Source organism: Ovis aries, chromosome 18 (genome assembly GCF_016772045.2).
Source record: "Ovis aries strain OAR_USU_Benz2616 breed Rambouillet chromosome 18, ARS-UI_Ramb_v3.0, whole genome shotgun sequence".
NCBI lineage: Eukaryota > Metazoa > Chordata > Mammalia > Artiodactyla > Bovidae > Ovis > Ovis aries.
Window position 1 is genome coordinate 8,994,458 of NC_056071.1, and position 25,983 is coordinate 9,020,440.

The 25,983-nt window shown below is 38.3% G+C and overlaps 1 protein-coding gene across 1 annotated transcript in view; it reads left to right on the top strand.

Annotated features, from left to right (window-relative positions):
• Window positions 1-7,078: 7,078 nt before the first annotated feature.
• LOC101112928 (TAF5-like RNA polymerase II p300/CBP-associated factor-associated factor 65 kDa subunit 5L) overlaps window positions 7,079-25,983 on the top strand; it is a 137,048-nt gene continuing 118,143 nt past the window's right edge. The window contains 2 exon segments of the mRNA XM_042235695.2: window positions 7,079-7,194; window positions 7,926-8,141. Of these exon segments, the coding sequence (XP_042091629.1) occupies window positions 7,079-7,194; window positions 7,926-8,141 (332 nt within the window).

The following is a 25,983-nucleotide window of genomic DNA, read 5'->3' on the forward strand; positions in this document are numbered from 1 at the left end:
ACTTAGCTTCATCTCTCTCTCTCTGAATGCCCTATCCCAAGCTGCCTTTGATCTGCATGTCATGAGCCAACCTGGCATGTATTCTTCACCTTGCACGCTCATTAACATTCATTTCAGCCATGAAAGATATCAACTTGATCCGACCCATTATTTCCTTTAAATGTCCCCTTCCCATGTCTCAATTTCAGTGTTACTTTTCAACTTAGAAGCATACCTTCATAGAATATCTGAGGCCTACTCAGCCCTAGAGTGGATAAGAACCACTCAGTCTTCTGAATCTAACCTGCTATTTTTCAAAATGTGTTAAATATGATAGATCAGTCCTCCATATTCATTACCAACTCTTTCCAGTGTGTCTTCCCAAACTACAGAGGCTGCAAAGCCCAAAACTTCATTTCTTATCTCTCCAAATAGGAATTAGGTCCCACCAGTAAAGTGCACTTTTAAACAAATTTTGAAGACGTCTGTCAGGCGGAGGCCAATTCCTGATGCCTGTTGGGTCTTTCTGTGACATAAGGTTGTGGGAAGTGTCGCCGCTTCTCCTGTCTCGATGTCTCCTCATCGTCCAGCGGCAGGTGCAGCAGGGTGGTTACAAACGCGATAAGGCATCTTTGTGAGTCTTAGGTCACAGAACAACGCTGTGTGTTCCTGAACACACCCAACCTTCCAGTGGCAATATCCAGAGCTCCCACCTCCCTGGGATTCCTCAGAGAGTCATAGCTTCCCAGGCATATCAAGCACGCAAGCAGCGTGGAATCACTCCTAAGGCCAAAACTGAAAGCTTGTTCTCCGGTCTTAAAAGTACCCAATCCACTACCTTAAATCCTTTCTGGTTAAAATGCTCAGAATTTTATTTTATGCATGGAAATCTTATGTCTGAAAACTCGTAAGACCAAATGGACACTATCATTTGAAAGTTTGTGGTGGTTGTTCAGTCGCTAAGTTGTGTCCAACTCTTTGTGACCCCATAGAGTGTATCACTTAGTATACCTTTGTGAGGGCAACAGATTGGGCTTCCCAGGTGATGCTAGTGGTAAAGAACCCACCTGCCAATACAGGAGACATGAGATGCGAGTTCAGTCCTTGGGTCAGGAAGATCCCCTGGAGGAGGGCATAGCAACCCACTCTAGTACTCTTATCTGGAGAATCTCATGGACAGAGGAACCTGCTGGGCTACAGTCCATAGAGCTGCAAAGAGTTGTGCATGACTGAAGGGACTTAGCATGCAAGCACACAGACAACAGATTACAACTGTTGTCAGTTAGATACAGTGAATATAATTTTCTTTCCTGAAATGACATTGTATAGAACTAGTCAGACCTGAACACATGTGGTATTTATCTCCATTACCCTCAAACATCTATAATTAATTACGTATAGTCATCAGTCAATAATTGCATAGATGTTTCCAAATGTTGCTCTAAAGCACAAGTATTTCATACTTGTTTTATATAAGAAAATTAACAGATATTTTGTACCAAAAACACTTCAGCAACCAGTTTCAAAGTGCAGCTCATTATAGCCCCATTTATAGAACCACAAGGATCACTAACAAACGACTGATAAGTCTGCTGTAGAGAAAGGTCTTTACTGGTATTCAAAAACTTTCCAGATATACTTACACATAAAAAGTCTGTGGAGGGAAAATTGTATTAATATTTCACTCAAGATTGTGTTTCATTGGGAAATAATGACTTACATCTGTATCTTATAGGCAGGAAAAATCTGAATCTGAGAACAACGTACCAATATCTCCAGCGATTTGGAGAAAATGTTGTCAAGGACCAAAAGAACATCAAAGAACTCATTATAGATTGTTTAAATTTTTAATTCAAAAGAAATTACACAGAGCAATAAGCAATTAATTTTTATAGGAAATAGTTCATAAAGAAATATTCAATTGACTTCAAAGAAAGATGACAAGATAAATCATTTGGGTGTAAGAAACTTTCATTTCGATTGTAGTGTTTCCAACTCTCAGTTTTTAAAGTAGTCAATGAATATTTTACTATATATAAGCTGCAATTCTTGTACATCCATTCTCTTCCAACTGCATTGATCAATATAGGAAAAAAGTGCTTTAAGTAGGGCAGTTGAGCTTCATTATTCTGACTTTCAGGAAAAGCTCATGTATGATTTTTGATTACTTAGAAAAATTTTGAAAGAAGAGAATGAAAAAGAGCAATTTAAAAAAGTCGTAATGAGCTTTGTGGATGCATAATAGATATACCAGTCTATGTCAGATAAGCACAGTTCACAAAACACTGGAATCTGGGAGTCATAAATATTTTCCAAATCGTTTGTCAACTGGGGAAAGAAAATTCACCAAATACAAAATCTGATGTGTGACTTTTTTCCTCTATAATTTCCTCAACATAGAAAACTTCCAAAGGATGTGGTTAAATAAAAGGCAGTTGCAACTGCGTCTGGAGTCAGACCTGAGCTCACACTGCATACTGACCTCTCGTAAGCAGTGTGACCTTGAACACAGGACTCTCCGCCTGTGCCTAAGTTTTCTCACGTATCTAGTGGGTTCACAGGTTTGTCTGTCTGACAGAACAGTTGCAAGAATTAAATAAGATTCCCAGGTAGCAAAGATTCCCAGTGGTAAAGAACCGACCCGCCAATGCAGGAGACCCAGGAGATGCGGGTTTGATCTCTGGGTCAGGAAGATCCCCTGGAGGAGGAAATGGCAACCCCCTTCAGTATTCTTGCCTGGAGAATCTCATGGACAGAGGAGCCTGGCGGGCTATAGTCCATAGGGTTGCAATGAATGGAACACGACTAAAGGACTTCACATGTAATACAGTGTCCAGTGTGTAGTGAAATCTGTTATTATTATTATCAGTACATTACGGAACCAGAAAGGACAGCGAGATCTTTTAAACCACACTCTTAACCAGAATGTGGCAGAACAGAGGAGTGGTTCAGAGCAAGCACCCTGCTCAAGGGCTTCCCTGCTGGCTCAGATGGTAAAGCGTCTGCCCACAACGCGGGGGACCCGGGTTCGATTCCTGGGTGGGGAAGATCCCCTGGAGAAGGAAGTGGCAGTCCAATCCAGCACTCTTGCCGGGAAAATCCCATGGATGGGGGAGCCTGGTAGACAACAGTCCATGGGGTCGCAAAGAGTCGGACACGACTGAGTGACTTCACTTTCACTTTCAACCTGATCATACTGAGTTCAACACTCACTGTTGCTGCTGCTGCTAAGTCGCTTCAGTCGTGTCTGACTCTGTGAGACCCAATAGACGGCAGCTCACCAGGCTTCCCCATCCCTGGGATTCTCCAGGCAAGAACACCGGAGTGGATTGCCATCTCCTTCTCCAATGCATGAAAGCGAAAAGTCAAAGTGAAGTCGTTCAGTCGTATTTGACTCATAGCGACCCCATGGACTGCAGCCCACCAGGCTCCCCCATCCATGGGATTTTCCAGGCAAGAGTACTGGAGTGGGGTGCCATTGCCTTCTCCATCAACACTAACCCAATCCACACACAACGGAGCCTAACTCCAGGTAACTAATCTGGTTGCATGATCTTGGCAAATTACCTGACCTCTCTCTGATGCAGTTTTCTAATTAGTAAAGCTAGGACAATGACAGTATTTGTTCTGAGGTTATAAGAATTAAATGTGTAAATCAGTCTAAAGTGCTTACAACAGCTCCAGCATGTGAAACATTAGCTTTTATTATTCACTAAACATCAGCATGTTTTACTATGGTTCAATATCTGATAACGTCATTAGAATGAATACCTGTGTTATACTTCTGGACTCATGGATCCCTTAAGAAACTGCCATGAAAATGAGCAACATTTAGAAAATTCTCTTCTGGGGAGAAATCTAGAATCTTCAGAATTCAGACCTGCAGGTAAGAGCAACAAATGTCTGAGTGCTCGCTAAGGTGGCCTGAGTTTTCATGTGGGCTCACGATTCCTGCTTTCTTCTTCTTGTGAGATGTCACATGTGCTCAAAAACCTTTGAGAGGCTTTGCTTAGTGAGCTACAGCAGCTTCTTTTCTCTGCTATCTTTAATACTCAGCAAGATTAAAATATCAACCCAGTACTCCATAAAACCTGTAAAGCGTGGGTTATTTCCAACCACAGTGTTTGGACTCATTCCAGTAAATCAGCACCACAAAGCACATGCTTGCTTACGATGTAAACCAAGAAGGAAGCGTATAGTATTTGTTTTGACAAGTTTGGCCCCACGGTGTTTGAGAATATGCTACTCTTGCTGTCTCAACCTTGGAGACTGGAACTATTATTAATGTAATAGTAGAAATCAGCTCTGCATGCAAAGACCCTTGGTAGCTTTTCACTGCCTGGAGGATGATGTCTGTCTTAATCAAGTATTGAAGAATTCCTGTCTATTAGCTCAATTTCTCCTCCTCCCCGCAGCAAAATTTTCTACAATGTCTATAACCTTTTCCTGACAAAGGGACTGTAAAAAAACAAAACGAACATTTGACAAATTAGTTTGGGAAACCCATATTCTATGTTTCTCTGTTATCTCATTGTGCTTTAACATGTTGAAGGCTCTGAAAAGTCCTGCATTAAAGAAACTGACTTGAATTCATTTAACTCAAACTTTCCATACCTTTTGAACCTCAACCAATTGGACAGACATTGTCTTCAGAGAAAACTTCATTTCATGAGACTGATTTATTTTCTGTCAAATGACACGTGTATACCCCCATGTGCTATCTGTGTGTGGACATGAGAATGAATGGGCATACTCATGTTTTCTGAAGTTGACCACCTCCATAGCCACCAGGAATGCCCATCTCCAACAACAAAAAAATGTGCTTTCCCATCTCCTTATGAAGAGCCCGGTCATGTCTAAGCTGACAACGACTTTTGCCCTGGGGAAGATATCTTTGGCCCCTGCCTATATATGTTACCTGCCATTTACATCTGGTATCACACCACTTGCCATCTTTTATTGGAGAAGGCGATGGCACCCCACTCCAGTACTCTTGCCTGGAAAATCCCATGGACAGAGAGCCTGGTAGGCTGCGGTCCATGGGGTCACGAAGAGTCGGACATGACTGAGCGACTTCCCTTTCACTTTTCACTTTCATGCATTGGAGAAGGAAATGGCAACCCACTCGTGTTCTTGCCTGGAGAATCCCAGGGACGGGGGAGCCTGGTGGGCTGCCGTCTATGGGGTCACACAGAGTTGGACACGACTGAAGTGACTTAGCAGCAGCAGCCAGCTTTTATAAATCCAAGTTGGGAACATAAGTTTCTTGAAATCATCAGTTACTGTTTAGTAAACAACAATAACAAAAAAGTAACCCACTCCAGTATTCTTGCCTGGAGAATCCCATCAACAGGCAAGCCTGCTGGGGTTGCAAAGAGTTGGACAGGACTGACGTGCCTTTGCGCGCGCACACACACACACACACACACACACACACACACACACACATTGACTTTATAGTCAAGCAGATGAATGCAGCGTCACAGCCCAATTCTGTTTTTGGTGGTAGAGCTTTAGACAAGCCTTTCGTCTCAGAGTCCCACTATCGTCCTTGGAATAGCCTGTGGATTCACTACCAGGACAAAGTAAGACTTTGTGTGAATATCCCGAGGACACTCCACAAATATCATCACTCTGAGGACTGTCTCCTTCCCATGATGCCCAGCGTTGGGCCTTTATAGTCACATAGTCACAGGACAATTTTAGTCATTGGTTTAATTAACGTAATGATACTGTTTGCTCTCTGAAAAGTTCCTCAGCTTCTGTCATCCCATCTGTAATGTATCAAGCAATAGGCATAGGCACTCTGGAGATCAGAACGTGCAAAGCATGTTGCAGGGACGAGACAGGAGCTGTCTGTAGGGAGAGGGCCTGGGGAGGTGGCACCGGGCTGCCCAGGGCTTTGGGAGCTGAGCCCTGCCCCGCTTTGCGGCGCATTTGGCTGCTGCTCTGCCTGAGAGTCTTGAAAATAGCATACAGTCTCTTGTATTCTGCACTGTTTCTGCTTCTTGATCTAAAGTGCCTGAAGACCATGCCAATTTGCTCTTACCCCCAGCAGGCAAAGGGAATGATGGTGGAAGCTAAAAGGAATAGCATGCCTTGTCATTTTAATAGCTCAAATACCTCTTTTCCCCCAATGCAGAATCTTCGTGAGAAAACAGTGGCCCTCATTAATGCCTTGCATACAGACTCCTCATTGTTTTTACTTGTGCGATTTCTTTGCACTTGGATATAGAAGCAATAAATTTCCAGGGAAATGAAACTCACTTATCAGATTACCCAGCATCAAGTTTCATATTAGGAACGAAAAAATCAGTCTAACTGAACTCAATATAGCTGTAAACCAATATATGTAAGCCGTATCAGAGATTAAGCCTCCGTCATTGCATTTATAAGCTTCCCGTTTCAGTCTAGAAGGAATAACAATTTTCCTAGCTATTATTTAATAATGCAAAATAGTCCTTAAAACAATAAATTGAATCAATTCAGGTAATATTCAAAAGATCAAATATTCTCAGAAAAAAAGGGTGACTTGAGCACATTTTCCCTTTTAAAATATATGTTAGTTTCCTAAGTTTTGAAGACAATATATTTTTTTTTCTCCTTTGGGTGATGCTATCAGACTTACTGCAAATCAGTTTATGAGGCAATTTAAAGTTTCTTATGTAGCAAAAAGCATCATACTTCAATGTCTTTATTAAAATTTGAGACCAAGTTCTAACCAATTTTAACATTTTTTCAACAAAATGCTGTTTTGTTTTAATTTTTAAAATGTAAATAAAGTGCTTTGCTTTTAAAGCAGCAGCAATAACCACAAATGAATATACTTTTAACATGACTGTGCTGGTTAGCAGAAGGAAGAATGCGTGAGATGCACTGTAATTATCGGTATCTCTATTTTATGCTTGGGTTTTTAGAAACACAGGCATACAAATACAAACACACAATTAAATGTATGTATAAGTTACTGCATATACTATGTATGCTTAAAATTCTAATTAAAGCAGTTAGCTATGACTCTCATTTAGCAGCATGTGAAATGAGTAATTACACTTGCTAAAAAGAAGCTAGCAAACAACTGTGAAAGAGCAACCAACCCATGGATCCTCAACCTTCTAACCAGAGAGAAGTTGCTGGGGAGAACAATCAGAAAGTGAAAACTGAATCTGGTTCCTTACCGAAGCTCCCTCTCCAAGTGCGCTGTGATGTATTGTTGTAAGCAATGTTATTTTTAATTTACAGTGCCAGAGAGACAGCGTCCTCTTTGTGAAATGCACACGCCTGCAGATTTATTTTAACCAATTTTTTTTTAATGCAAAATGCAATAGCCATTATACGAAGGAAGAGCTTCGATCCAAAGCATCTGTACGGTTGTCTAATTTGAACATTTGGACAAACAACTTCACTTTTAAACTCCCGTATAAGGGAGAACTTTGTTTAAAAAAAAATTAGGAACTGCATAATTGCAGAAAGATACTTTTTACATACATTTATACACTCATCACTTAGAACACAAATGCTTTAAACTCTCATAAAAAATAAAAGGCGTTTGTAAAATGGAGGGAAAAATAAGAATGGAAAAAGAAAATCAGAAAGAGGAGGAAGGGGGGATAAAAAGAAAGAAAACAAAACCGTTTCTGTGGCCCAAGAGAAAATAGCGCAGGGCAGGAGGAAGAGGTGAAGGTCTAACTCCTGGGAGACTTGCAGCGCACCTTGGCTGAACATTCGCTTGGAGAACTTTGGTCGGACGCATTTTATGTGACAAGTTTCTTGTTTCTGAGCCTCCATTTTGGAGGATGAAACAAGGCTTCAGTAGCGCGTCAATTTACCATTGTATTTCAATGAAAAAAAAAAAAAAAAAACACTTTACCAAATAGCAATTTTTCCTTAATTGATAAATAACGTCTTATTTTTTTTTCTCCCCGCGTTCCCCCTTTAAAAAACAGTAAGCTCATCTGCCCAGCTCCCCAAGTTCACCTGGAAAGTGCATGGCGAGTCTCCAATTTCAATGAGGGCCCTTTCGGACCTCGGCCACTAGGAGGCACTGCAGCCTGCGTTATGAGGGGGACGAAATCCGGCGAAGTGAATACTCCGCACAACCATGGCTCTGGTGTCATTCCCTATTTAATGGCTGTCAGTGAGGGGGAAAGACAACGTGGCGGGTAATTAAAACCAAATTGCAGGCAGGAGATGACTGCACAAGAATGATATTGTCATTAATACTGATTTAACATGCACCTGGGTAAGGTGAGGGAGCGCAGCAAGGGAATTCACACAGACGCCAGAGTTGCCTGATTTAAAGATGTAGTGTTTCCAGCTGAAGCATGTTTAAAAACTGAATAAAACCATCATATTATGACAGCAGAAATAAAACGGAAACAAATGTTCTACATATGTCTATTTAAAAAAAAAAAAAAAAAGAAAGAAAAAAAAATTTTCCATGTCTTCCAGCTTGGAGGACCAAGCATGTGTCTCCTCCTCTGAAGTTCAAAAGTATTTTTGCAGAAGGCTTTCCCCCACTGTTGATGGCTTCTCTCATATGGGTTTCTAATCTGTTCATGTAGTTTTCTGTTTTCAGGAGAGATAGAACATCTGATTGAAACAAACACCATTGATTTACAAAAATCATACACAATGGGGGAAAGATTTCAATCCCACAAATATTTTAGGAGAGGTGTTTAACTCACAGGATTCCAGGATTTTCCATTCATAAAGAACAGCTTGCTAGAACAATCAAAATTTCAGGTTCAGGACTCTAAGTCATGGCCAACGACTCATTTAGTATGAGGCGTTTGTCTCACCACAGTGAACCCCCAAATAAAGAAGAGGATCACTCTCATTTTTGTGGCACTAAAATTATTTAGCTTTTGAAAAAATAATACTGCAAAACCCAGAAAACAGACGCTGATCAGAGTTTGAGTTGAGTAGTCTATTCTGTTTAAGGAATGTCAAATGATCTGGGGGATATTTTAACATTAACTAAATATTTCCATATTATGACTAAAAAGTTAATTTACATCTGTTCCTCAGTAGAAGAAAAGTTCAGTACATGCACTTAATCATGTAGAAATTAAAAACAACCTCTGATTGAAAGGATTATGGGTCATTAAAGGCAGAAAGGATACCAAAATTAAAAGTGTTTACAGAGAGGAAAAAATGGTTACAGTGGCAGAGTTCAGCCTATGCCTAAAACGCCTGGGCTGATTGATAAATTTCCTACTAGTTTCACCTTAAATGAAATGTGTGCATTATAGAAATGGTTATCCTCCTGCCCTGTGCCAAAAGAGATGAATCATTAGGGATGTCATGAAGATTTATAATCACCCTGTAAAGAAAGTAAATTCAAAGAGCATTCCTTGGGCAATAACGAACATATTATAGAGAAAGAGCTCACTAAACAAGTTCAGGTAGGAAAAAATGATCAGATGTCATCAATGCTGGATCCAGCCAATGGGAGTTGTTTTTATACCCAAATCATAGATTACAGAACAGCAATCAGATCTGCTGACTTTTTTCCACAATGCTTTGCTATTAATATTTGTAAAGAGTTTTACATTTACATATTTCTTGTTTATGCATGTATTGGTTAGTCTGTGCCTTCATTGTTTAGGAATGGTACCTGGATTCCAGAGCAGTTTACTGGCACAGAAAGTGCAAGTAAACCTAATCACATTAGGGAAAAAAACAGATACAAGTTGGAATTTTGCTTTTATGAAGGCAGACACAAATCCCTAGTTTTATGTCTACTATCAGCCACGGAGATTTTAGAGGGCACTGCGAGAGATGCGACAGAAAGGAACTGTATTTCACTTGCCCTTTATAGAATGCCGAAGTAATTCTTCTCCAAGAGGGACATCTTCTGAGACTGCAGTCATCAAGTGGCCAGACCTGCCCAGCTCAGGCTGGGTACTTCCCAACCAGATCGGCCTTTGAATGCACCCAGATTTCAGGGAAGGAAACTGTCCTTTGGATGCCAGACAGAATCTCCCTCTCAAATTCTTTTCTCAAATTTGAACTGAAAAAGTCAGTGAAGCTCATCCCCACTCAAGTCTGAGGATTATCTGGGATCAGTGGCTTTTATGAGGGGAGAAAAAAGATCCCCACGGTCTCAAAGGAGAAATAACTTAAGAGACGATGAGTACCCTCGCATTTCAGGCTGTATGAAAAGAACAGAGCATCTGAAAGCCCAATTGTTAAGGAAACTTGCTGACACGAGTGAAAGGGACAATCATTTGGAGGGAAAAGGATGCTTTGTTTTAATTAACATTGACTTAGGAGTAGCTATATGTGGCAGGTCATCCTGTTCTAACCGCTCTGTACGAGGGCACCTGTGTCCGAGACACGCACGGTCATGGAAGGAACAGCATTCAAGCTCTCCTTGCGATTTTCACCCCATTTACTTTTGGATGGAACCTGGCACTCACAATCTCTTGAACTGTTCTCCCAGGTTGCCAGTGTAACAAATATAATTTTCAGCAAGATGGCTGCTGCCAGAAGCAGGCTCAGAAATGTCCATTTTAATTAAACATTTTACTTTCAATTACATTTCACAGTTTGCAAATGGTGACGCATGCTTTCATCACGTGGACTTTCCAGTCGCTATATTAGTACCGTTTTTTGGTTCAGGGAAATTTGGCGAAAATAACGCACATATGAAAAACCCAGTTTTTTCCTTGACTTGATCAATGGGATATTACTTTAAAAAAGATAATAGTAACAGCATTGCCAGACTTCAGGGCAGGTTTCAAGCCGTCCAGGAGCAAGAAACTCCAAAATTAATAAAAGAGCAATCCTATGTGACCCAGATGGATGGTATGGGGAGGGATGTGAGAGGGGGGTTCAGGATAGGGAACACGTGTACACCCGTGGCGGATTCGTGTTGATGTATGGCAAAACCAATACAATACTGTAAAGTAATTAGCCTCCAATTAAAATAAATAAATTTAAATTTTTTAAAAAAGAGCAATCGTATGATGACTTATGGCAGAAGTGACTCTTATTTTATGTTATGTATGCCCTTTATTGAGATGAAAGAAAAATACAGCTATGCAATGTTTCTGTGCCACAACAAGCTTTCGAAAATTGTTGTTGTTGTTTCTGGTTTTATTTTTTCAAAGTTAGTCAAAATGTATAATGTAAGCTAAAAAGCAAAATAAACAGACTTGATTCCTATCCTCCAAAAGCTTATAATACGATACATGCACTCATACAGACACTGGTTTTGTTTCCAAATGATACATAAACACATATTTCAAGAACCTTTTTAGATGACTCCAGATTAGAAAAATATCTTTACTGCAACAAGATAGGAAACTCATTCCTGGTGCTCTCTGGAGTGCACCACTTGAATTATTTATCACTCCAAGCAGGCAGGGAAGAACTTTTGTCAGTATGCAGGTGTGCAGTGTTTCACTTTAAGCAGATAAAATGGGGCAATGATGCCGCTCGGGCATCATCTTTTTTAAGGTGTGTCTGAGAGGGGATTTCTGGAGGGGAAACAGTTTTTGGGAGACCATCTCATAGCACGTAAAGTGAAACATCTGTGGATTATCACCCTCTGAACTCAGATTTCTGACTCTTACTTAAGCAGCAGCTGAAATTCCGTTGGAGCAAAGCTCTCTCTGCTGAATCTCCTACAAATAGCCTCTGTGGCAATTGCTTAGGTGATGGGAACTAAGTAGAGACAGAGAGAAGATGAATCCAGTTCTTTGTTTCACTTTTTGGCGGTGATATGTATTTCATCAGGGTTTTACGATTATTAAATGTGCAGTCTGTGTCTTCCTTCGTTTCTTTCTCCATTTTCCCTTTCTAAAAGAACAAGTGTATAAAATAGAGGTAGATTTTCCTGAGTTATTGCTTTCTTACTATTTATATCCATTGTAGGAGAATCATCTCCTAAGCAATCGAGAGGCCAGATTTCACACTGCAGGAGATTATGAAAGTCCTTGCTTTGTCATGGGGTGGGGCACGTTTGATTGTTTTTCTTTCTTGAAGGAACACAGGAAGAGGATATCTTTGCCCAGTTTAGGTGTAATCATTCCAAAGTCAAGGAAGTAACCAGAAAATGTCCCAGGATCACTGTGAATGATGCTGGAGCTGCGATTTCAAGACTAGCACTCTGCACAGAGCTGTTTTACCAAGTTTACATTTACTGGTGTGTTTTTTTTTTTTAAATAATTGCTTGCATGAGCTGAAACTCATGAAAGCTGCAGGAGACAGGAGATGATTGTTTTTCAAACGAGGAAACTGAAGTGCTTAGGCGAAGTCACACATTTGAATTTCTGGTGTGGAGATAATGTCGTACCTGACAAGCTGATCCATGAACCCCACACCTCCCACAGAGCTGTGTTTGGAATGAAGAGCCAAGCAACACATCCCATTTAAGGACATGAAGTGTGCTCCTGCACAAAGCTCCAGGAAGACAAAACCTTAAAAGATCAGCTGGACAAAAACTCCCTAAAAAAAGCATCTGTGGGCCACCCACAGGACAGCAGGCAGGGCTGGTCTTGGGATGTAACACATATTCACAAAATTGGTTCCCCAAGGAACTCATGAAACATATAAGGCTGTACCCATGGAGATATAAGCATAATTTTTACACACTGCATGCCTGTGTCTAAATCTAGATGAGACGGGGGGAGTCTTTATAAGCAATTAAAGTAGCTCAGATGGTAAAGAATCTGCCTGCAACTTAGGAGACCTGGGTTGGGAAGATCCCCTGGAGAAGGGAATGGCAATCCAATCCAGTATTCTTGCCTGGGAAATCCCATGGACAGAGGAGTCTGGCAGGCTACAGTCCATGGGGTTGCAAAGAGTTGGACACAACTGAGCGACAAACACATATACACAGACACACCCACCCAACAATGAAACTAACCCATTCACCAAGATAGGAAATCTCGGCAATTTTCTAGTAACAAGCTAGCTTTTATTATTACTATTATTAACGCTATTGTTGGTGTTTCCAGAAGTCATGCTGCATGTGTGAAGTACATGAACATGGATGGGCAGGGCGACCATATGTCCCAGTTAACGTGAAACAGTTGTGTGTAAATGCTTGTTTCAGCATAATTATAATAGTATCCCCTTTCACTCCCAAAAGGGTCCCAGTTTGAACAATCATTTATATGGTAAGACACATAGTGTTACACACACCCAAATTGTGCCATATTGTTACCTGTGCCTAAAGCATCAGCCAGTCTCTCATGGAGCAGATTGTGAAGAGGATTTTATAGATCATTTAGTAGCTATGCTGTCTTGCTTAGGATCTAGGCCAGAACGGCGGTGTGATGGGCCTGTAGGCAAAGAGCTAGTGTGTGGCATGGCCACATGAGAAGCTTCAGCATTCCACCCTTTGTATTCCTGTGATTTTTAACTTGCCCCATAACGGTATGTGCAGAAATAAGTCCATGGGTGTAAGTAAATACAGAAAACTCTTTCTTCTTGGGATGCTTCCATTTTCATATCAGCAAGATCATAACAACACCATGTGACTCTAAGGAGCAATTTATTACTAAAGATCTATGCATTAACAGCTTGGTAAAAAAGGAATACACATCTTTATCTGTTGCTTTACAATGATCTTATGTATTATCTATGCTTTGATAATTAAAAGGTAGTGGCTTATATCTTTGAATTAATGAGATTTTATAGGGATATGGTGGCAAATTATAAAACTATATTGGCTTTAAAGAATTAATTTTAAAGTTAAGACCTTTAAAATATCCAAATATCTTGCTTCAGGATAAGGCCCAATAGTTGGGTATAATTTTAAAGTAAAAGGGAAAGAAAAACAAAAAATTGAGAGAAGAGAAGAAGGAAGGGAGGAAAGAGGGAAGGAAAGGAGAAAGGAAAAAAGGGAGAAAAAAGATAAGAAAGGGATTTTCCCCTCAAATGTCCATGGATCTATTTTCATTCTTTTAAGTGTCCATCTTTCTTCAAATTTAAGGAAACTGCAAATTATTAGGTTACAGATTTAATGGCTGAATTAGTAAAAATGATTATCCAAAAACTTAAACTTGGAACCCTTTTCTGCAGCATAATTTTTAACCTGTTTGTGAATGTTGAGTGTATTTTAATGTGCAATGTACTGTCAGTCCTCTTGTTTGAATTGCTACTTAACTATTATTATTATTAATAGTTTGCTTTCAGAGAGGAATACTGATCATGGTCTTGTTTTAGCTCTGAAAATACATTCAAATTAACAGAGTCACTGAATGCATTATGCTATTTTTGTTGAGTATTTTTGTTCAGGATCATTTGACACTGAAAAATATAATAGCCACTAAAAAAATTCTTGTAGTGCTATGCAGAAGAAATATGAGATGAGCCCATAAATATAAGCTGTGAATGCCATTTAAAATAGTCTAGTAGAAAAAAAGTAAAAACAGGTAAAATAAAATTTAAGATTATATTTATTTAATCAGATAAATACTTCGTATATGGGCTTCCCAGGTGACTCAGCAGGTAAAGAATCTGACTGTCAATGCAGGAGATGTCAGAGACACGGGTTCAATGTCTGGGTCGGAAAGATCCCCTGGAGGAGGAAATGGCAACCACTCTAGTATTCTTGCCTGAAAAATGCCGTGGACAGAGAAGCCTGGTGGGCTACAGTCCGTGAGGTCGCAAAGAGTCGGACACAAGTGAGCATGCACCTTCCCTTACTGATGTGTGGCCCTTCCCTATTATTTCACAAAGCACTGATTTCCTTCCAGAACGAAAATGAACACCCAGTTCCCAAGGTGGCCGTCCTCCATGCTCCCCATTCCCCACTGGGCTGAGTATCCACCTGCCCTGTGCAGCTGACCACCTGACTATAATCCATATTATAATTTGAAGCTGTAATTATATAAAATATGATTACTGAGGTATTTTTTAATTCCATTTTTTATTCTAAGTCTTCAAAATCTTGTGTATTTGACACGTGTAGCACATCTCAATTTGGACTAAGTACATTTCAAGTGCTCAGTAGTCACGTTTGTCTAGGAGTTACTAGCCTGGACATGCACAGGTCTAGCATATACGGTGGTAAAACAAATGTAGACACTGACTAATTTGTGTCCTGGAAGAGATACATTAAATTGCTAAGAGATGGGTCCTTGTAATATACCACCAGTACATGAGCTCTTCTTCCATCATTTACTATAGAATGACCTTGGGTAAGTAACTAACCTCTTCAGGTTTCTTTTTTTCTCCTTTGCAATATGCCAATAATAACACCTTGCTTATCTAGGTTTGTAAAAACTAAATGGATGAATGTGTATTAAGCACTGAAGCCCTGGACACATGGCAAATGGTTAAATAGCTTATTATTATTATTATAGCTTATAATTATTAGCTTATTCTTATTATTATGCATAAGCATTTCAGCATTTCATCTGCTAAGTGTAGACCAGGTTCTTTATGAGTTTATACTTATGAAACCAGCCTTAAGTAGCAAGCACTGAGCTTGGCATCTGCAAAGTATTCAACAAGTGATTTTGAATTAATTACATATGTTTTATTGATTCTGTTCTAAAATGTTAAGTTGTTTCAGTCGTGTCCAACTCTGTGTGACCCCATAGATGGCAGCCCACCAGGCTCCCCCCGGCCCTGGGATTCTCCAGGCAAGAACACTAGAGTGGGTTGCCATTTCCTTCTCCAATGCATGAAAGTGAGACGTCAAAGTGAAGTCGCTCAGTCATGTCTGACTCTTAGCGACCCCACGGACTGCAGCCTACCAGGCTCCTCCGTCCATGGGATTTTCCAGGCAAGAGTACTGGAGTGGGGTGCCATTGCCTTATCCAGTCTACGAATTGCAGTTCATATGCATTCCTCATATGCATTCCTTATGACTTGTCCTCTCAACTCACTATATTTTTAAAAATTCTTATACAATGCCTTCTCAGATTATGCCGGTGTAAGCATCTGCACGCATGTCATCATGGGAATCTATTCTGTCACCTGTTTTGGATAGATAGCTAGCAGCTCCATTTCTGGATTATATGGTTTTTTTATGATTAATTTTTTAAGAAACTACCAGCAGTTTTCTAAAGTAGCAGCACCATTTTACGTTTCCATCTACAACGTATAAAGGTTGTGGTGTCTCTGCATTCTCATCATTGCTACTGTGTGACTTTTTGATTATAAGGATTTTAGTGGGAATGTAGTGATATCTCATTGTTGTTTAAATTTGTATTTCCCTAATGAATAGTGATGCTGAGTATATTTTCATGAGTTCATTAAGGCTTTGCTGAAATTTTATTAAAATCTCAGCTCATTTTGAAAATAAAAGTGTAACTTATTATAGAGTTTTAAGAATTCTTTCTGTAATTTGGAACTAATATTTTTCATCAGATATATGATTTAAAAATATTTTCTCCCTGTGGTTTCTCTTCTTCATTCTCATTTGAATTTTGATTAACTGAAATTGATTGTAATAGAATTTTGAGGTTATATCTAAGAATGTTTTGTGGAATTGATAGTCAAGAGTATATTTTCAAACATGTCTTAAATTTAGAAGTTTTATTGTCTAGCTCTTCCATTTAAGCATATGATCCATTTTGAGTTAGTTTTTGTGTATGGTGTGATGTAAAAGTCAACTGTATTCTTTCCATGTGGTATCTACTTGCCCTAGAACCATTTTTTTTAAAAAAGATTATCTTTTCTCACTAAACTATCTTGATATGTTTGTAAAAATATAAATGTAAAGGAATTTCAAATCTGTATCATTAATGTAAATGCTTATGACTGCATAATCAACATTGTATTGATTATTCTGTCTTTATCATAATCTTTTAATTTATAGTAACATGGTAGGCAGAATCCTAAAACAGTCTCCAGGATTTCTTTCCCTAATCCCTGGGACTCTGGATACAATAATATATCATATCTTGATTCACTGCAGATGGTAATTGAAGCCATGAAATTAAAGGATGCTTGCCCCTTGGAAGAAAAGCTACGACAAACCTAGACAGCATATTAAAAAGCAGAGACATCACTTTGCCAACAAAGGTTCATATAGTCAAAGATATGGCTTCTCCAGTAGTCATGTATGGATGTGAGAGCTGGACCAAAAAGACTCAGCAATGAAAAATTAATGCTTTTGAATTATAGTGTTGAAGAAGACCTTTCAGCATCCTTTGGACTTCAAGGAGATCAAACCAGTCAGTCCTAAAGGAAATCGACCCTGAATATTCATTGGAAGGACTGGTGCTGAGTTGAAGATCCAATACTTTGGCCACATGATGCAAAGAGCCAACTCACTGGAAAAGACCCTGATGCTCAGATCGATTGACAGCAGGAGGAGAAGAGGGCACCAGAGGATGAGATGGTTGGATAGCATCATCGACCCGATGGACATGAGTTTGGGAACACTCTAGGAGACCGTGAAGGACAGAGAAGCTTGGTGCCCTGTAGTCCATGGGGTGGCAAAGAGTCAGACGCGACCTAGTGCCTGAACATCAACAACAGGGCAAGAGTGCCTTTGCACATGCGCTTATGTAATTACACTTACTAATCAGGTTACTTTGAATTAATCAAAACAGAGTTCATCGGGCTGAGCCTAATCTAATCACTTAGTGTCTTGTGAACACAGAGGTTTCTTTACCAGGCAGCAGAAGAGAACATCTGAGACAGATTTCACATGTGAGAAAGATACAGCACACCACTGCTTCCCACATGTGAAAGAAGCTACGAGACAAGAAGTGCAGTGGAGTCTAGACACACAGGTCAGTCCCTGACTGATAGTTCAGTTTTACAGCAGGAGGGAGGTGAATTTATCCGAGAAGAATAAGCTTTGAAGGGAAGATCGAGTTGAGAAAAAAGCAATGCAGTTGAGAGCAACTGGAATGACTCTGAGATCCATTTGAGATCAAAACTGCGGAACACCTTGATTTCAGCTTTGTAAAAAATGTCTTACAGAGACCAGAGAGACCAGTGACGCCATGACGGACGTTCATGGTGTATAGAACTGTGAGACAGTAAACGCCTTTTGCTTTAAACTGATAATTTTATAATAGTTTGGTACATAGCAAAAGAAAGACTACTAAATATAATGTAACTCCTCCAAATTTGTTTTTTTCAAAATTGTTTTGGATACTCCAAAATTGTTTTGGATACTTTTCACTTCCATATAAATTTTAGGATTGAGTTGTCAAATTCTATAAAGAGGCATGTAAGGGTACTTTGAATTTTATATAGTAACTTCGGGTAGAATTACCATATCAACAAAATTTTAGTCTTTCAACTTATGAATATTGAATATATCCATTTAAATACTTTAAAAAATTCCTCTCAGCAATGTTTTTATTCCTCTCAGCAATCTTTAAATATTTTAAATAAATTTATTTTAAAGCATTTGATTTCTTTTGATGTTATTATTAATTGAATCATTTTCTTAATATTAGTTTTGAGTTATTCCTTGGTTGTATACAGTCATTGATTCCTGGATGACAAAGTTGTATCATCTTGCCCTTGCTAAATATGCCCAGTTCTAGTAGCTTTGAGATGAGTTCCTTATGATATTCTATGTATGGGACTAAACCATGTGCAAATAATGAGAGTTTTATTTATATTTTCCAAACTCTATGTCCCTTTACTTTTTGCACTTTTTTTTCTTTATTGCACTTATCTGAATTTCTGGGAAATGTTGAATAGAAGTGGTTAGATTTAACACCCTTGTTATGTTCTTAATCTTAGAGGTCAAGTATTCAGTCTTTAACCCTTAAACTTGATGCTAGCTGTGGGCTTTTTATAGGTATTTTTCTTAAAATTAACATTATAAAATAAAGTTATTATCAATTTGCTTAAAGATTTCATCACAAATGTATGATGAATTTTGTAAAATGCTTATTCTATACCTTTTTAGGTGATGCTGTGATTTTGTGAAATTCACTCAGTCGTGTCCAACCCTTTGCCACCCCATGGACTATACAGTCCATGGAATACTCTAGACCAGAATACTAGAGTGCGTAGCCTTTCCCTTCTCCAGGGGATCTTCCCAACCCAGGGACCGAACCCTGCTCTCTCGTATTGCAGATGGAATCTTTACCAACTGAGCTATCAGGGAACAAGATGGACAGTGGATTAATTGGTTTGGGGTGGGGGATGCTAACTTAAGTTTGGATTCTTGGAGTAAAACTCTCTACTCATGATGTTTGATGTTGCTGGACTTGGTTCATTAATAACATTTAGTTAAAGACATCCACAGGGCTTCCCTGGTAGCTCAGCTGGTAAAGAACCCACTGCAACATGGGAGACCTCGGTTCAACTCCAGGGTTGGGAAGATCCCCTGGAGAAGTGATAGGCTACCCACTCCAGTATTCTTGGGCTTCCCTGGTGGCTCAGATGGTAAAGAATCATTCCACAATGCGGGAGACCTGGATTCAATCCCTGGGTTGGGAAGATCCCCTGGAGAAGGGCAGGACAACCCACTCCAGTATTCTTGCCTGGAGAATTCCATGAACAGAGGATCCTAGCAGGCTGCAGTCAGTGGGGATGCAAAGAGTCAGACACAACTGAGTGACTAAGCCCAGCCCAGCATAGCACAAAGACACCCATGTCACCTTTCATGAGGAACACTGCTCTGCAGGTTTCTTTTCTTGTGATGTCTTTGTGAGGCCTCAGTGTCAGAGCAATAATGACCAAATTTTTAGAAGTTATGGCATGTTTTTTTTCTTTCTCTATTTTCTGAAACAGCTTTGGAAAGATCAGTGTTCTTTAAATATTTTATCAGAGAAGGCGATGGCACCCCACTCCAGTACTCTTGCCTGGAAAATATTTTATAGTATTCACCCAAGAAATCTTCTAAGCCTGGAATTTCCTATTTGGAAATGTTTTAAATTACATACTCCATTTCTTCACTTGTTATCAATGTATTCAAATGTTCTATTTCTTCCAAATTTCGCTTTGGTAATTTGGACCTTTAAGGAATAGATCTATTTTATCTTAGTTGTCTTAACTTTTGACATGTACTTGTTCATCACATTTCTTTATAAATAGCACGTATTTACATCTCTCTTCTGAGTATTTCACTTATTTGGTTATAATATAGCCATTCTAATTTCTATGAGTGATCCATTAAATATTACAGTATATGAAATGAAAAGAGACTAAATTCAAGGTACTGAAATAGATTAAAAATATGGCTACTGGCATCATGATACTTTGCTTAAGGAAGACCTGTCATCCTCAAAGTGCCAAGACTCACTACCATTCACTCACTAGTGTTTGATGATGGAACTGGAATATATTCAGCCAAAGAGGAGAATGATCATCATCTGTTTTTTGTGAGTTGGAGTGTGGCTTACTTGCTCCCATCACTATGCTACACTAACAAGTAGTCAGAGAATGTACTTCAAATCAGCAAGTAGACCCAGAGATAAACATGGAGGAAGAAATTGACAGTGAAAAAGTTTCTAAAAATTTTAGGCATTCCTTAGAAAAATGAAAGAGCAGCAGATAACTAAAAATAAAAACACAGAAGAATGAAGAAAAGCTGAGATATAAGTAACAAATCATGCCGTTTACAAATGCTATAAAAGAACAAATACATTTTTATTGTCAAAGAAAAAAGTGTAGTCATAGGTTAAGAAACATTCTCTGGTTGAACAAATATAATTAAAAATGTAAATTAGGTTAAACTTGGATAATTTTGAAGTATTGAGTGATGAAAGACACTAGAAACAGGTCTGTAAATTTACAAGGTGAAATTTTTTTAATACAGTACATTTCTAAATAACCCATTTTTGTACCATGAATTTCAAGTGTGTAAAAGATGAAAAAATACAAAATTTATGTATGCATCTTTGAGATAACATATGGAGAAGATATCCTTGTCAAAGCAAGAGGTAAATAACATGAGGAATTTAATATCAAATTCACAAAAAATAATTCATATAATTAATTACTGAGAGCAAAGATTAGTCAGTACAGTTCACTGACTCAGTTGGGTCTGACTCTTTGCGACCCCACGGACTGCAGCATACCAGGCTCCCCTATCCATTAGCAACACCCAGACCTTGCTCAAACGCATGTCCATTGAGTCAGTGATGCCATCCAACCATCTCATCCTCTGTCATCCCCTTCTTCTCCTGGCTTTGACCTTTCCCAGAATCAATGAGATTTCCCTTTTCCAATGAGTCAGTTTTTCCCATCAGGTGACCAAAGTATTGTAGCATCACTTTTAGCATCAGTCCTTCCAATGAATACTCAGGACTGATTTCCTTTAGGAATGACTGGTTGGATCCTCTTGAAGTTCAGGGGACTCTCAAGAGTCCTCTCCAACACCACAGTTCAAAAGCATCAATTCTTCAGCATTCAACTTTCTTTATGGTCCAACTCTCACATACATGACTCCTGGCAAAACCATAGCTTTGACCAAATGGACCTTTGTTTGCAAAGTAATGTCTCTGGTTTTTAATATGATGTCTAGTTTAGTCATAGCTTTTCTTCCAAGGAATAAGTGTCTTTTAATTTCATGGCTGCAGTCACCAACTGCAGTGATCTGGCAGCCCACGAAAATAAAGTCTGTCACTGTTTCCATTTTTTCCCCATCTATTTGCCATGAAGTGATGGGACCAGATGCCATCATCCTCGTATTTTGAATGTGAGTTTTAAGCCAGCTTTTTCACTCTCTTCTATGACTTTCATCAACAAGCTCTTTAGTTCTTCTTCACTTTCTGTCATAAGGGTGGTGTCATCTGCATATCTGAGGTTATTGATATTTCTCCCGGCAATCTTCATTCCAGCTTGGGCTTCATCCAGCCCAGCATTTTTCATGATGCACTCTGCATATAAGTTAAATAAGCAGGGTGATGGTATATAGCTTTGATGTAATCTTTTCCCAATTTGGAACCAGTCCATTGTTCCATGTCCAGTTTTAACTGTTGCTTCTTGACCTGCATACAGATTTCTCAGGAGGCAAGTAAGGTGCCTGGTTTTCCCATCTCTTTAAGAATTTTCCACAATTTGTTGTGATCCACATAAACAAGTCTTTAGCATAGTCAATGAAGCAGAAGTAATTTTTTTTTCTGGAATTTCCTTGCTTTTTCTATGATCCAATGGCTGTTGGCAATTTGATCTCTGGTTCCTCTGCCTTTTCTAAATCCACTTTGAACATCTGGAAGTTCACGGTTCACATACTGTTGAAGCCTAGCCTGTAGAATTTTGAGCTTTAATTTGCTAGTATGTGAGTAGAGAGCAATTGTGTGGTAGTTTGAACATTCTTTGGCATTGCCTTTCTTTGGGATTGGAATAAAAACTGACCTTTTCCAGTCCGGTGGCCACTGCTGAATTTCCAAATTTGCTATTATATTGAGTGCAGCACCTTAACAGCATTATCTTTTAGGAATTGAGATAGCTCAGCTGGTATTCCATCACTTCTACTAGCTTTGTTCATAGTGATAATTCCTAAGCCCCACTTGACTTCACACTCCAGGATATCTGGCTCCAGGTGAGTAATCACACCATTGTGGTTATCTTGGTCATTAAAACCTTTTTCGTATAGTTCTTCTGTGTATTTTTGCCACCTCTTCTTAATATCTTCTGCTTCTGTTTGGTCCATACCATTTCTGTCCTTTATTGTGCCCATCTTGGCATGAAATATTCCCTTGGTCCCTCTTATTTTACAGAGAACTAACCAAACTGATCATATGGATCACAGCCTTATCTAAATCAATGATTATGAGGCATGCCGTGTAGGGCCATCCAAGACAGATGGGTCATGGTAGAGATCTCTGACAAAACACGATCCACTGGAGAAGGTAATAGCAAACTACTTCAGTATTCTTGCCTTGAGAACCTCATGAATAGTATGAAAAGGCAGAAAGATTTGACACTGAGAGATGAACTCCCCAGGTCGATAGGTGCTCAATATGCTACTGGAGATCAGTGGAATAGCTTCAGAAAGAATGAAGAGGCTGAACCAAAGTGAAAACAATGCCAAGCTGTGGATGTGACTGGTGATGGAAGTAACGTCTGATGCTGTAAAGAACACTATTGCATAGGAACATGGAATGTTAGATCCATGAATCAAGGTAAACTGGAAGTGGTCAAACAGGAGATGTCAAGAGTGAATACCTACATTTTTGTAATCAGTGAACTAAAATGGATTGGAATGGGAGATTTTAATTCAGATGACCATTATGTCTACTACTGTGGGCAAGAATCCCTTAGAAGAAATAGAGGACCCCTCATAGACAACAAGAGTCCAAAATGCAGTACTTAGGTACAATCTCAAAAATGACAGAATGATCTCTGTTCATTTCCAAGACACACCATTAAGTTTCAGAGTAATCCAAGTTTATGCTCTAACCACTAATGCTGAAGAAGCTGAAGTTTAGCAGTTCTATGAAGACCTACGAGACCTTCTAAAAGTCACACCAAAAAAAAGATGTCCTTTTCATCACAGGAGACTGGAATGCAAAAATAGGAAGTCAATAGATACCTAGAGTAACAGGCAAGTTTGGACTTGGAGTACAAAAAGAAGCAGGGTAAAGGCTAACAGAGTTCTGTCAAAAGAATACACTGGTCTTAGCAAACACCCTCTTCCAACAACAGAAGAGATGACTCTACACATGGACCTCACCATGTCGATACTGAAATCAGACTGATTATATTCTTTGCAGCTGAATATGGAGAAGCTCTATACAGTCAACAACAGCAAATCTGGACCTGATTGTGGCTCAGATCATGAACTCCTTATTGCAAAATTCAGACTTAAATTCAAGAGAGTAGGGAAAATCACTAGACCATTCAGGTATGACCTAAATCTAATCCATTATGATTATACAGTGGAAGTGACAAGTAGATTCATGGGATTAGATCTGATAAGAGTGCCTGAAGAACTATGGATGGAGGTTTGTAAAATTTCACAGAAGGTGGTTACCAAAACCATCCCCAAGAAAAAGAAATGCAAGAAGGTAAGGTGCTTGTCTAAGGAAGCCTTAAAAATAGCTGAGAAAAGAAGAGAAGCAAAACGCAAAGGAGAAAAGGAAAGACACATCCATGTAAATGCAGAGTTCCAAGGAATAGCAAGGAGTAATGTTAAATATAACTATAATATCAAGTTCTAACATCAGAGGTTATTGTTTTAAAAATATTATGGGGCATAAAACAATTGAGTAATACAAAATGGAAACAAAGGCACATTTTTAAGGAAAAAGAAAATAAAATAAGAGTGTTAGTGGGGAAAAGGATACATCTAATTTTTCATTTTCATTAAAATAACATATTCTAACTTTTATATTTAGAAAAATATGAACTAACATTCTTGGTAAGCTTAGTAATCATAGACAAAATTAGTATAGATGATTATCTTGAAAATACTGACTTAGGGGAGTGAAGATCAAAGAAAGTTGAAGAAACTTCCCGTTAAAAATAATGATTACACATGTACACCCATGGCAGATTCATGTTGATGTCAATACAATATTGTAAAGTCATTAGCCTCCAATTAAAATAAATAAATTTAAATTAAAAAAAATAAATAAATAAAAATAATGATTAAAAAAACTCAACTTATTTTCTCCAAAAGACTAAAAAGCAAAGTTAAAAGTACAGTAAGAAAATAGTTGACATATAAGAGAATATTACAGAGGTAATAATAAATAAAATAACTAGCATTATGAAGAAAAGCTCTAATAACCCATTCAAAACAAATAAAAAGATAAAACTAAAAACTAAATGCTTTGTACAGGACTCACACAGAAACCACATTGTAAAAAGAAAAAAAAGTTTTTAAATGAGCAAAGTTTAGAAGAAAATGTAAACAGAAAATAAGGAGCTCCACAGTATTATTACAAAGATGATATTATCAGGAGTCATTAACCAGAAAACAAGTTTTTGCCTATTTACATTTACAAGGTGCCATTTTATTACAATGGCAATAAAAGCAACAGACAATCATATGCCAAATAACACACAACAAAAAGGCAAATTTACTGTCAGAAATACGAAGAAAATGATCTGAAACAAACTTATTCTGGGAGATGTGGATACAGATTTTAGATATTTCAAAAATAAAGCAAATTGAAGACATGATAAATAGAAAACATAAGTTGACTTAATATATATTAATTTTTCTTACTACTCTATAAAAATAATGGCTAAGATTGCCTGAAGGCTTATTCCATGAGTTTTTACATGGGTTTTCAAGATAACGTTCATAACTACTTGAGGTATTATTTCCATTATATTTATTTGACCCATGAAAAATCAAACAAACAAAAAAAAAAAAAACCTGATGTTGGATATCAGTTATTTTTCCTGTATCACGTAACTAATAAATTCAATAGTGATATTCAAACTTGGGTCTGTCTATTCTAGAAGCCATGGTCCCAAATTTGATCACAAAGTACAAATTACATAAGAAAGTCTGGATGAACATATTAGAAATAAAGAAAAGTAAAACATGGTAACTTTATTCTAGACCAAAAATTTTAATGTTCTAACCATTTAAAGAAAAGTTTTCAATTATCTAACAAATCAATAGGATATTAAACTTACATCTGCAGACAGGGCTAAACTGACCAAAAAATATTTTGACCAAAACTATACACAGAATATAAATTTCTTAATATTGAATACATTAATAATTTAGAAAGACTACATGAATCAAGTATTTAACTACAAATCTTGTAAAGTATCTACAAAGAAAGCATAGGGTAAAGGGATATTTTAATTAAGAAAATAAAGGAAAACTTAATAACTTTCGATTACCACAAATTATTTCAATAAAATTGCAGTTAAAATTCTAATTGAAAACTTTGGATACATGGACAAAACAAATCTGAAGTTCTTTCAGATGAATAAATAATGAAAAATATGCAGCAGTTTATTGAAAAAAAGATAAACTAGCACTTTGCACTCATCTCACATGCCAGTAAAGTAACACTCAAAATTCTCCAAGCCAGGCTTCAGCAATACGTGAACCGTGAACTTCGAGATGTTCAAGCTGGTTTTAGAAATGGCAGAGGAACCACAGATCAAATTGCCAACATCCGCTGGACCATGGAAAAAGCAAGA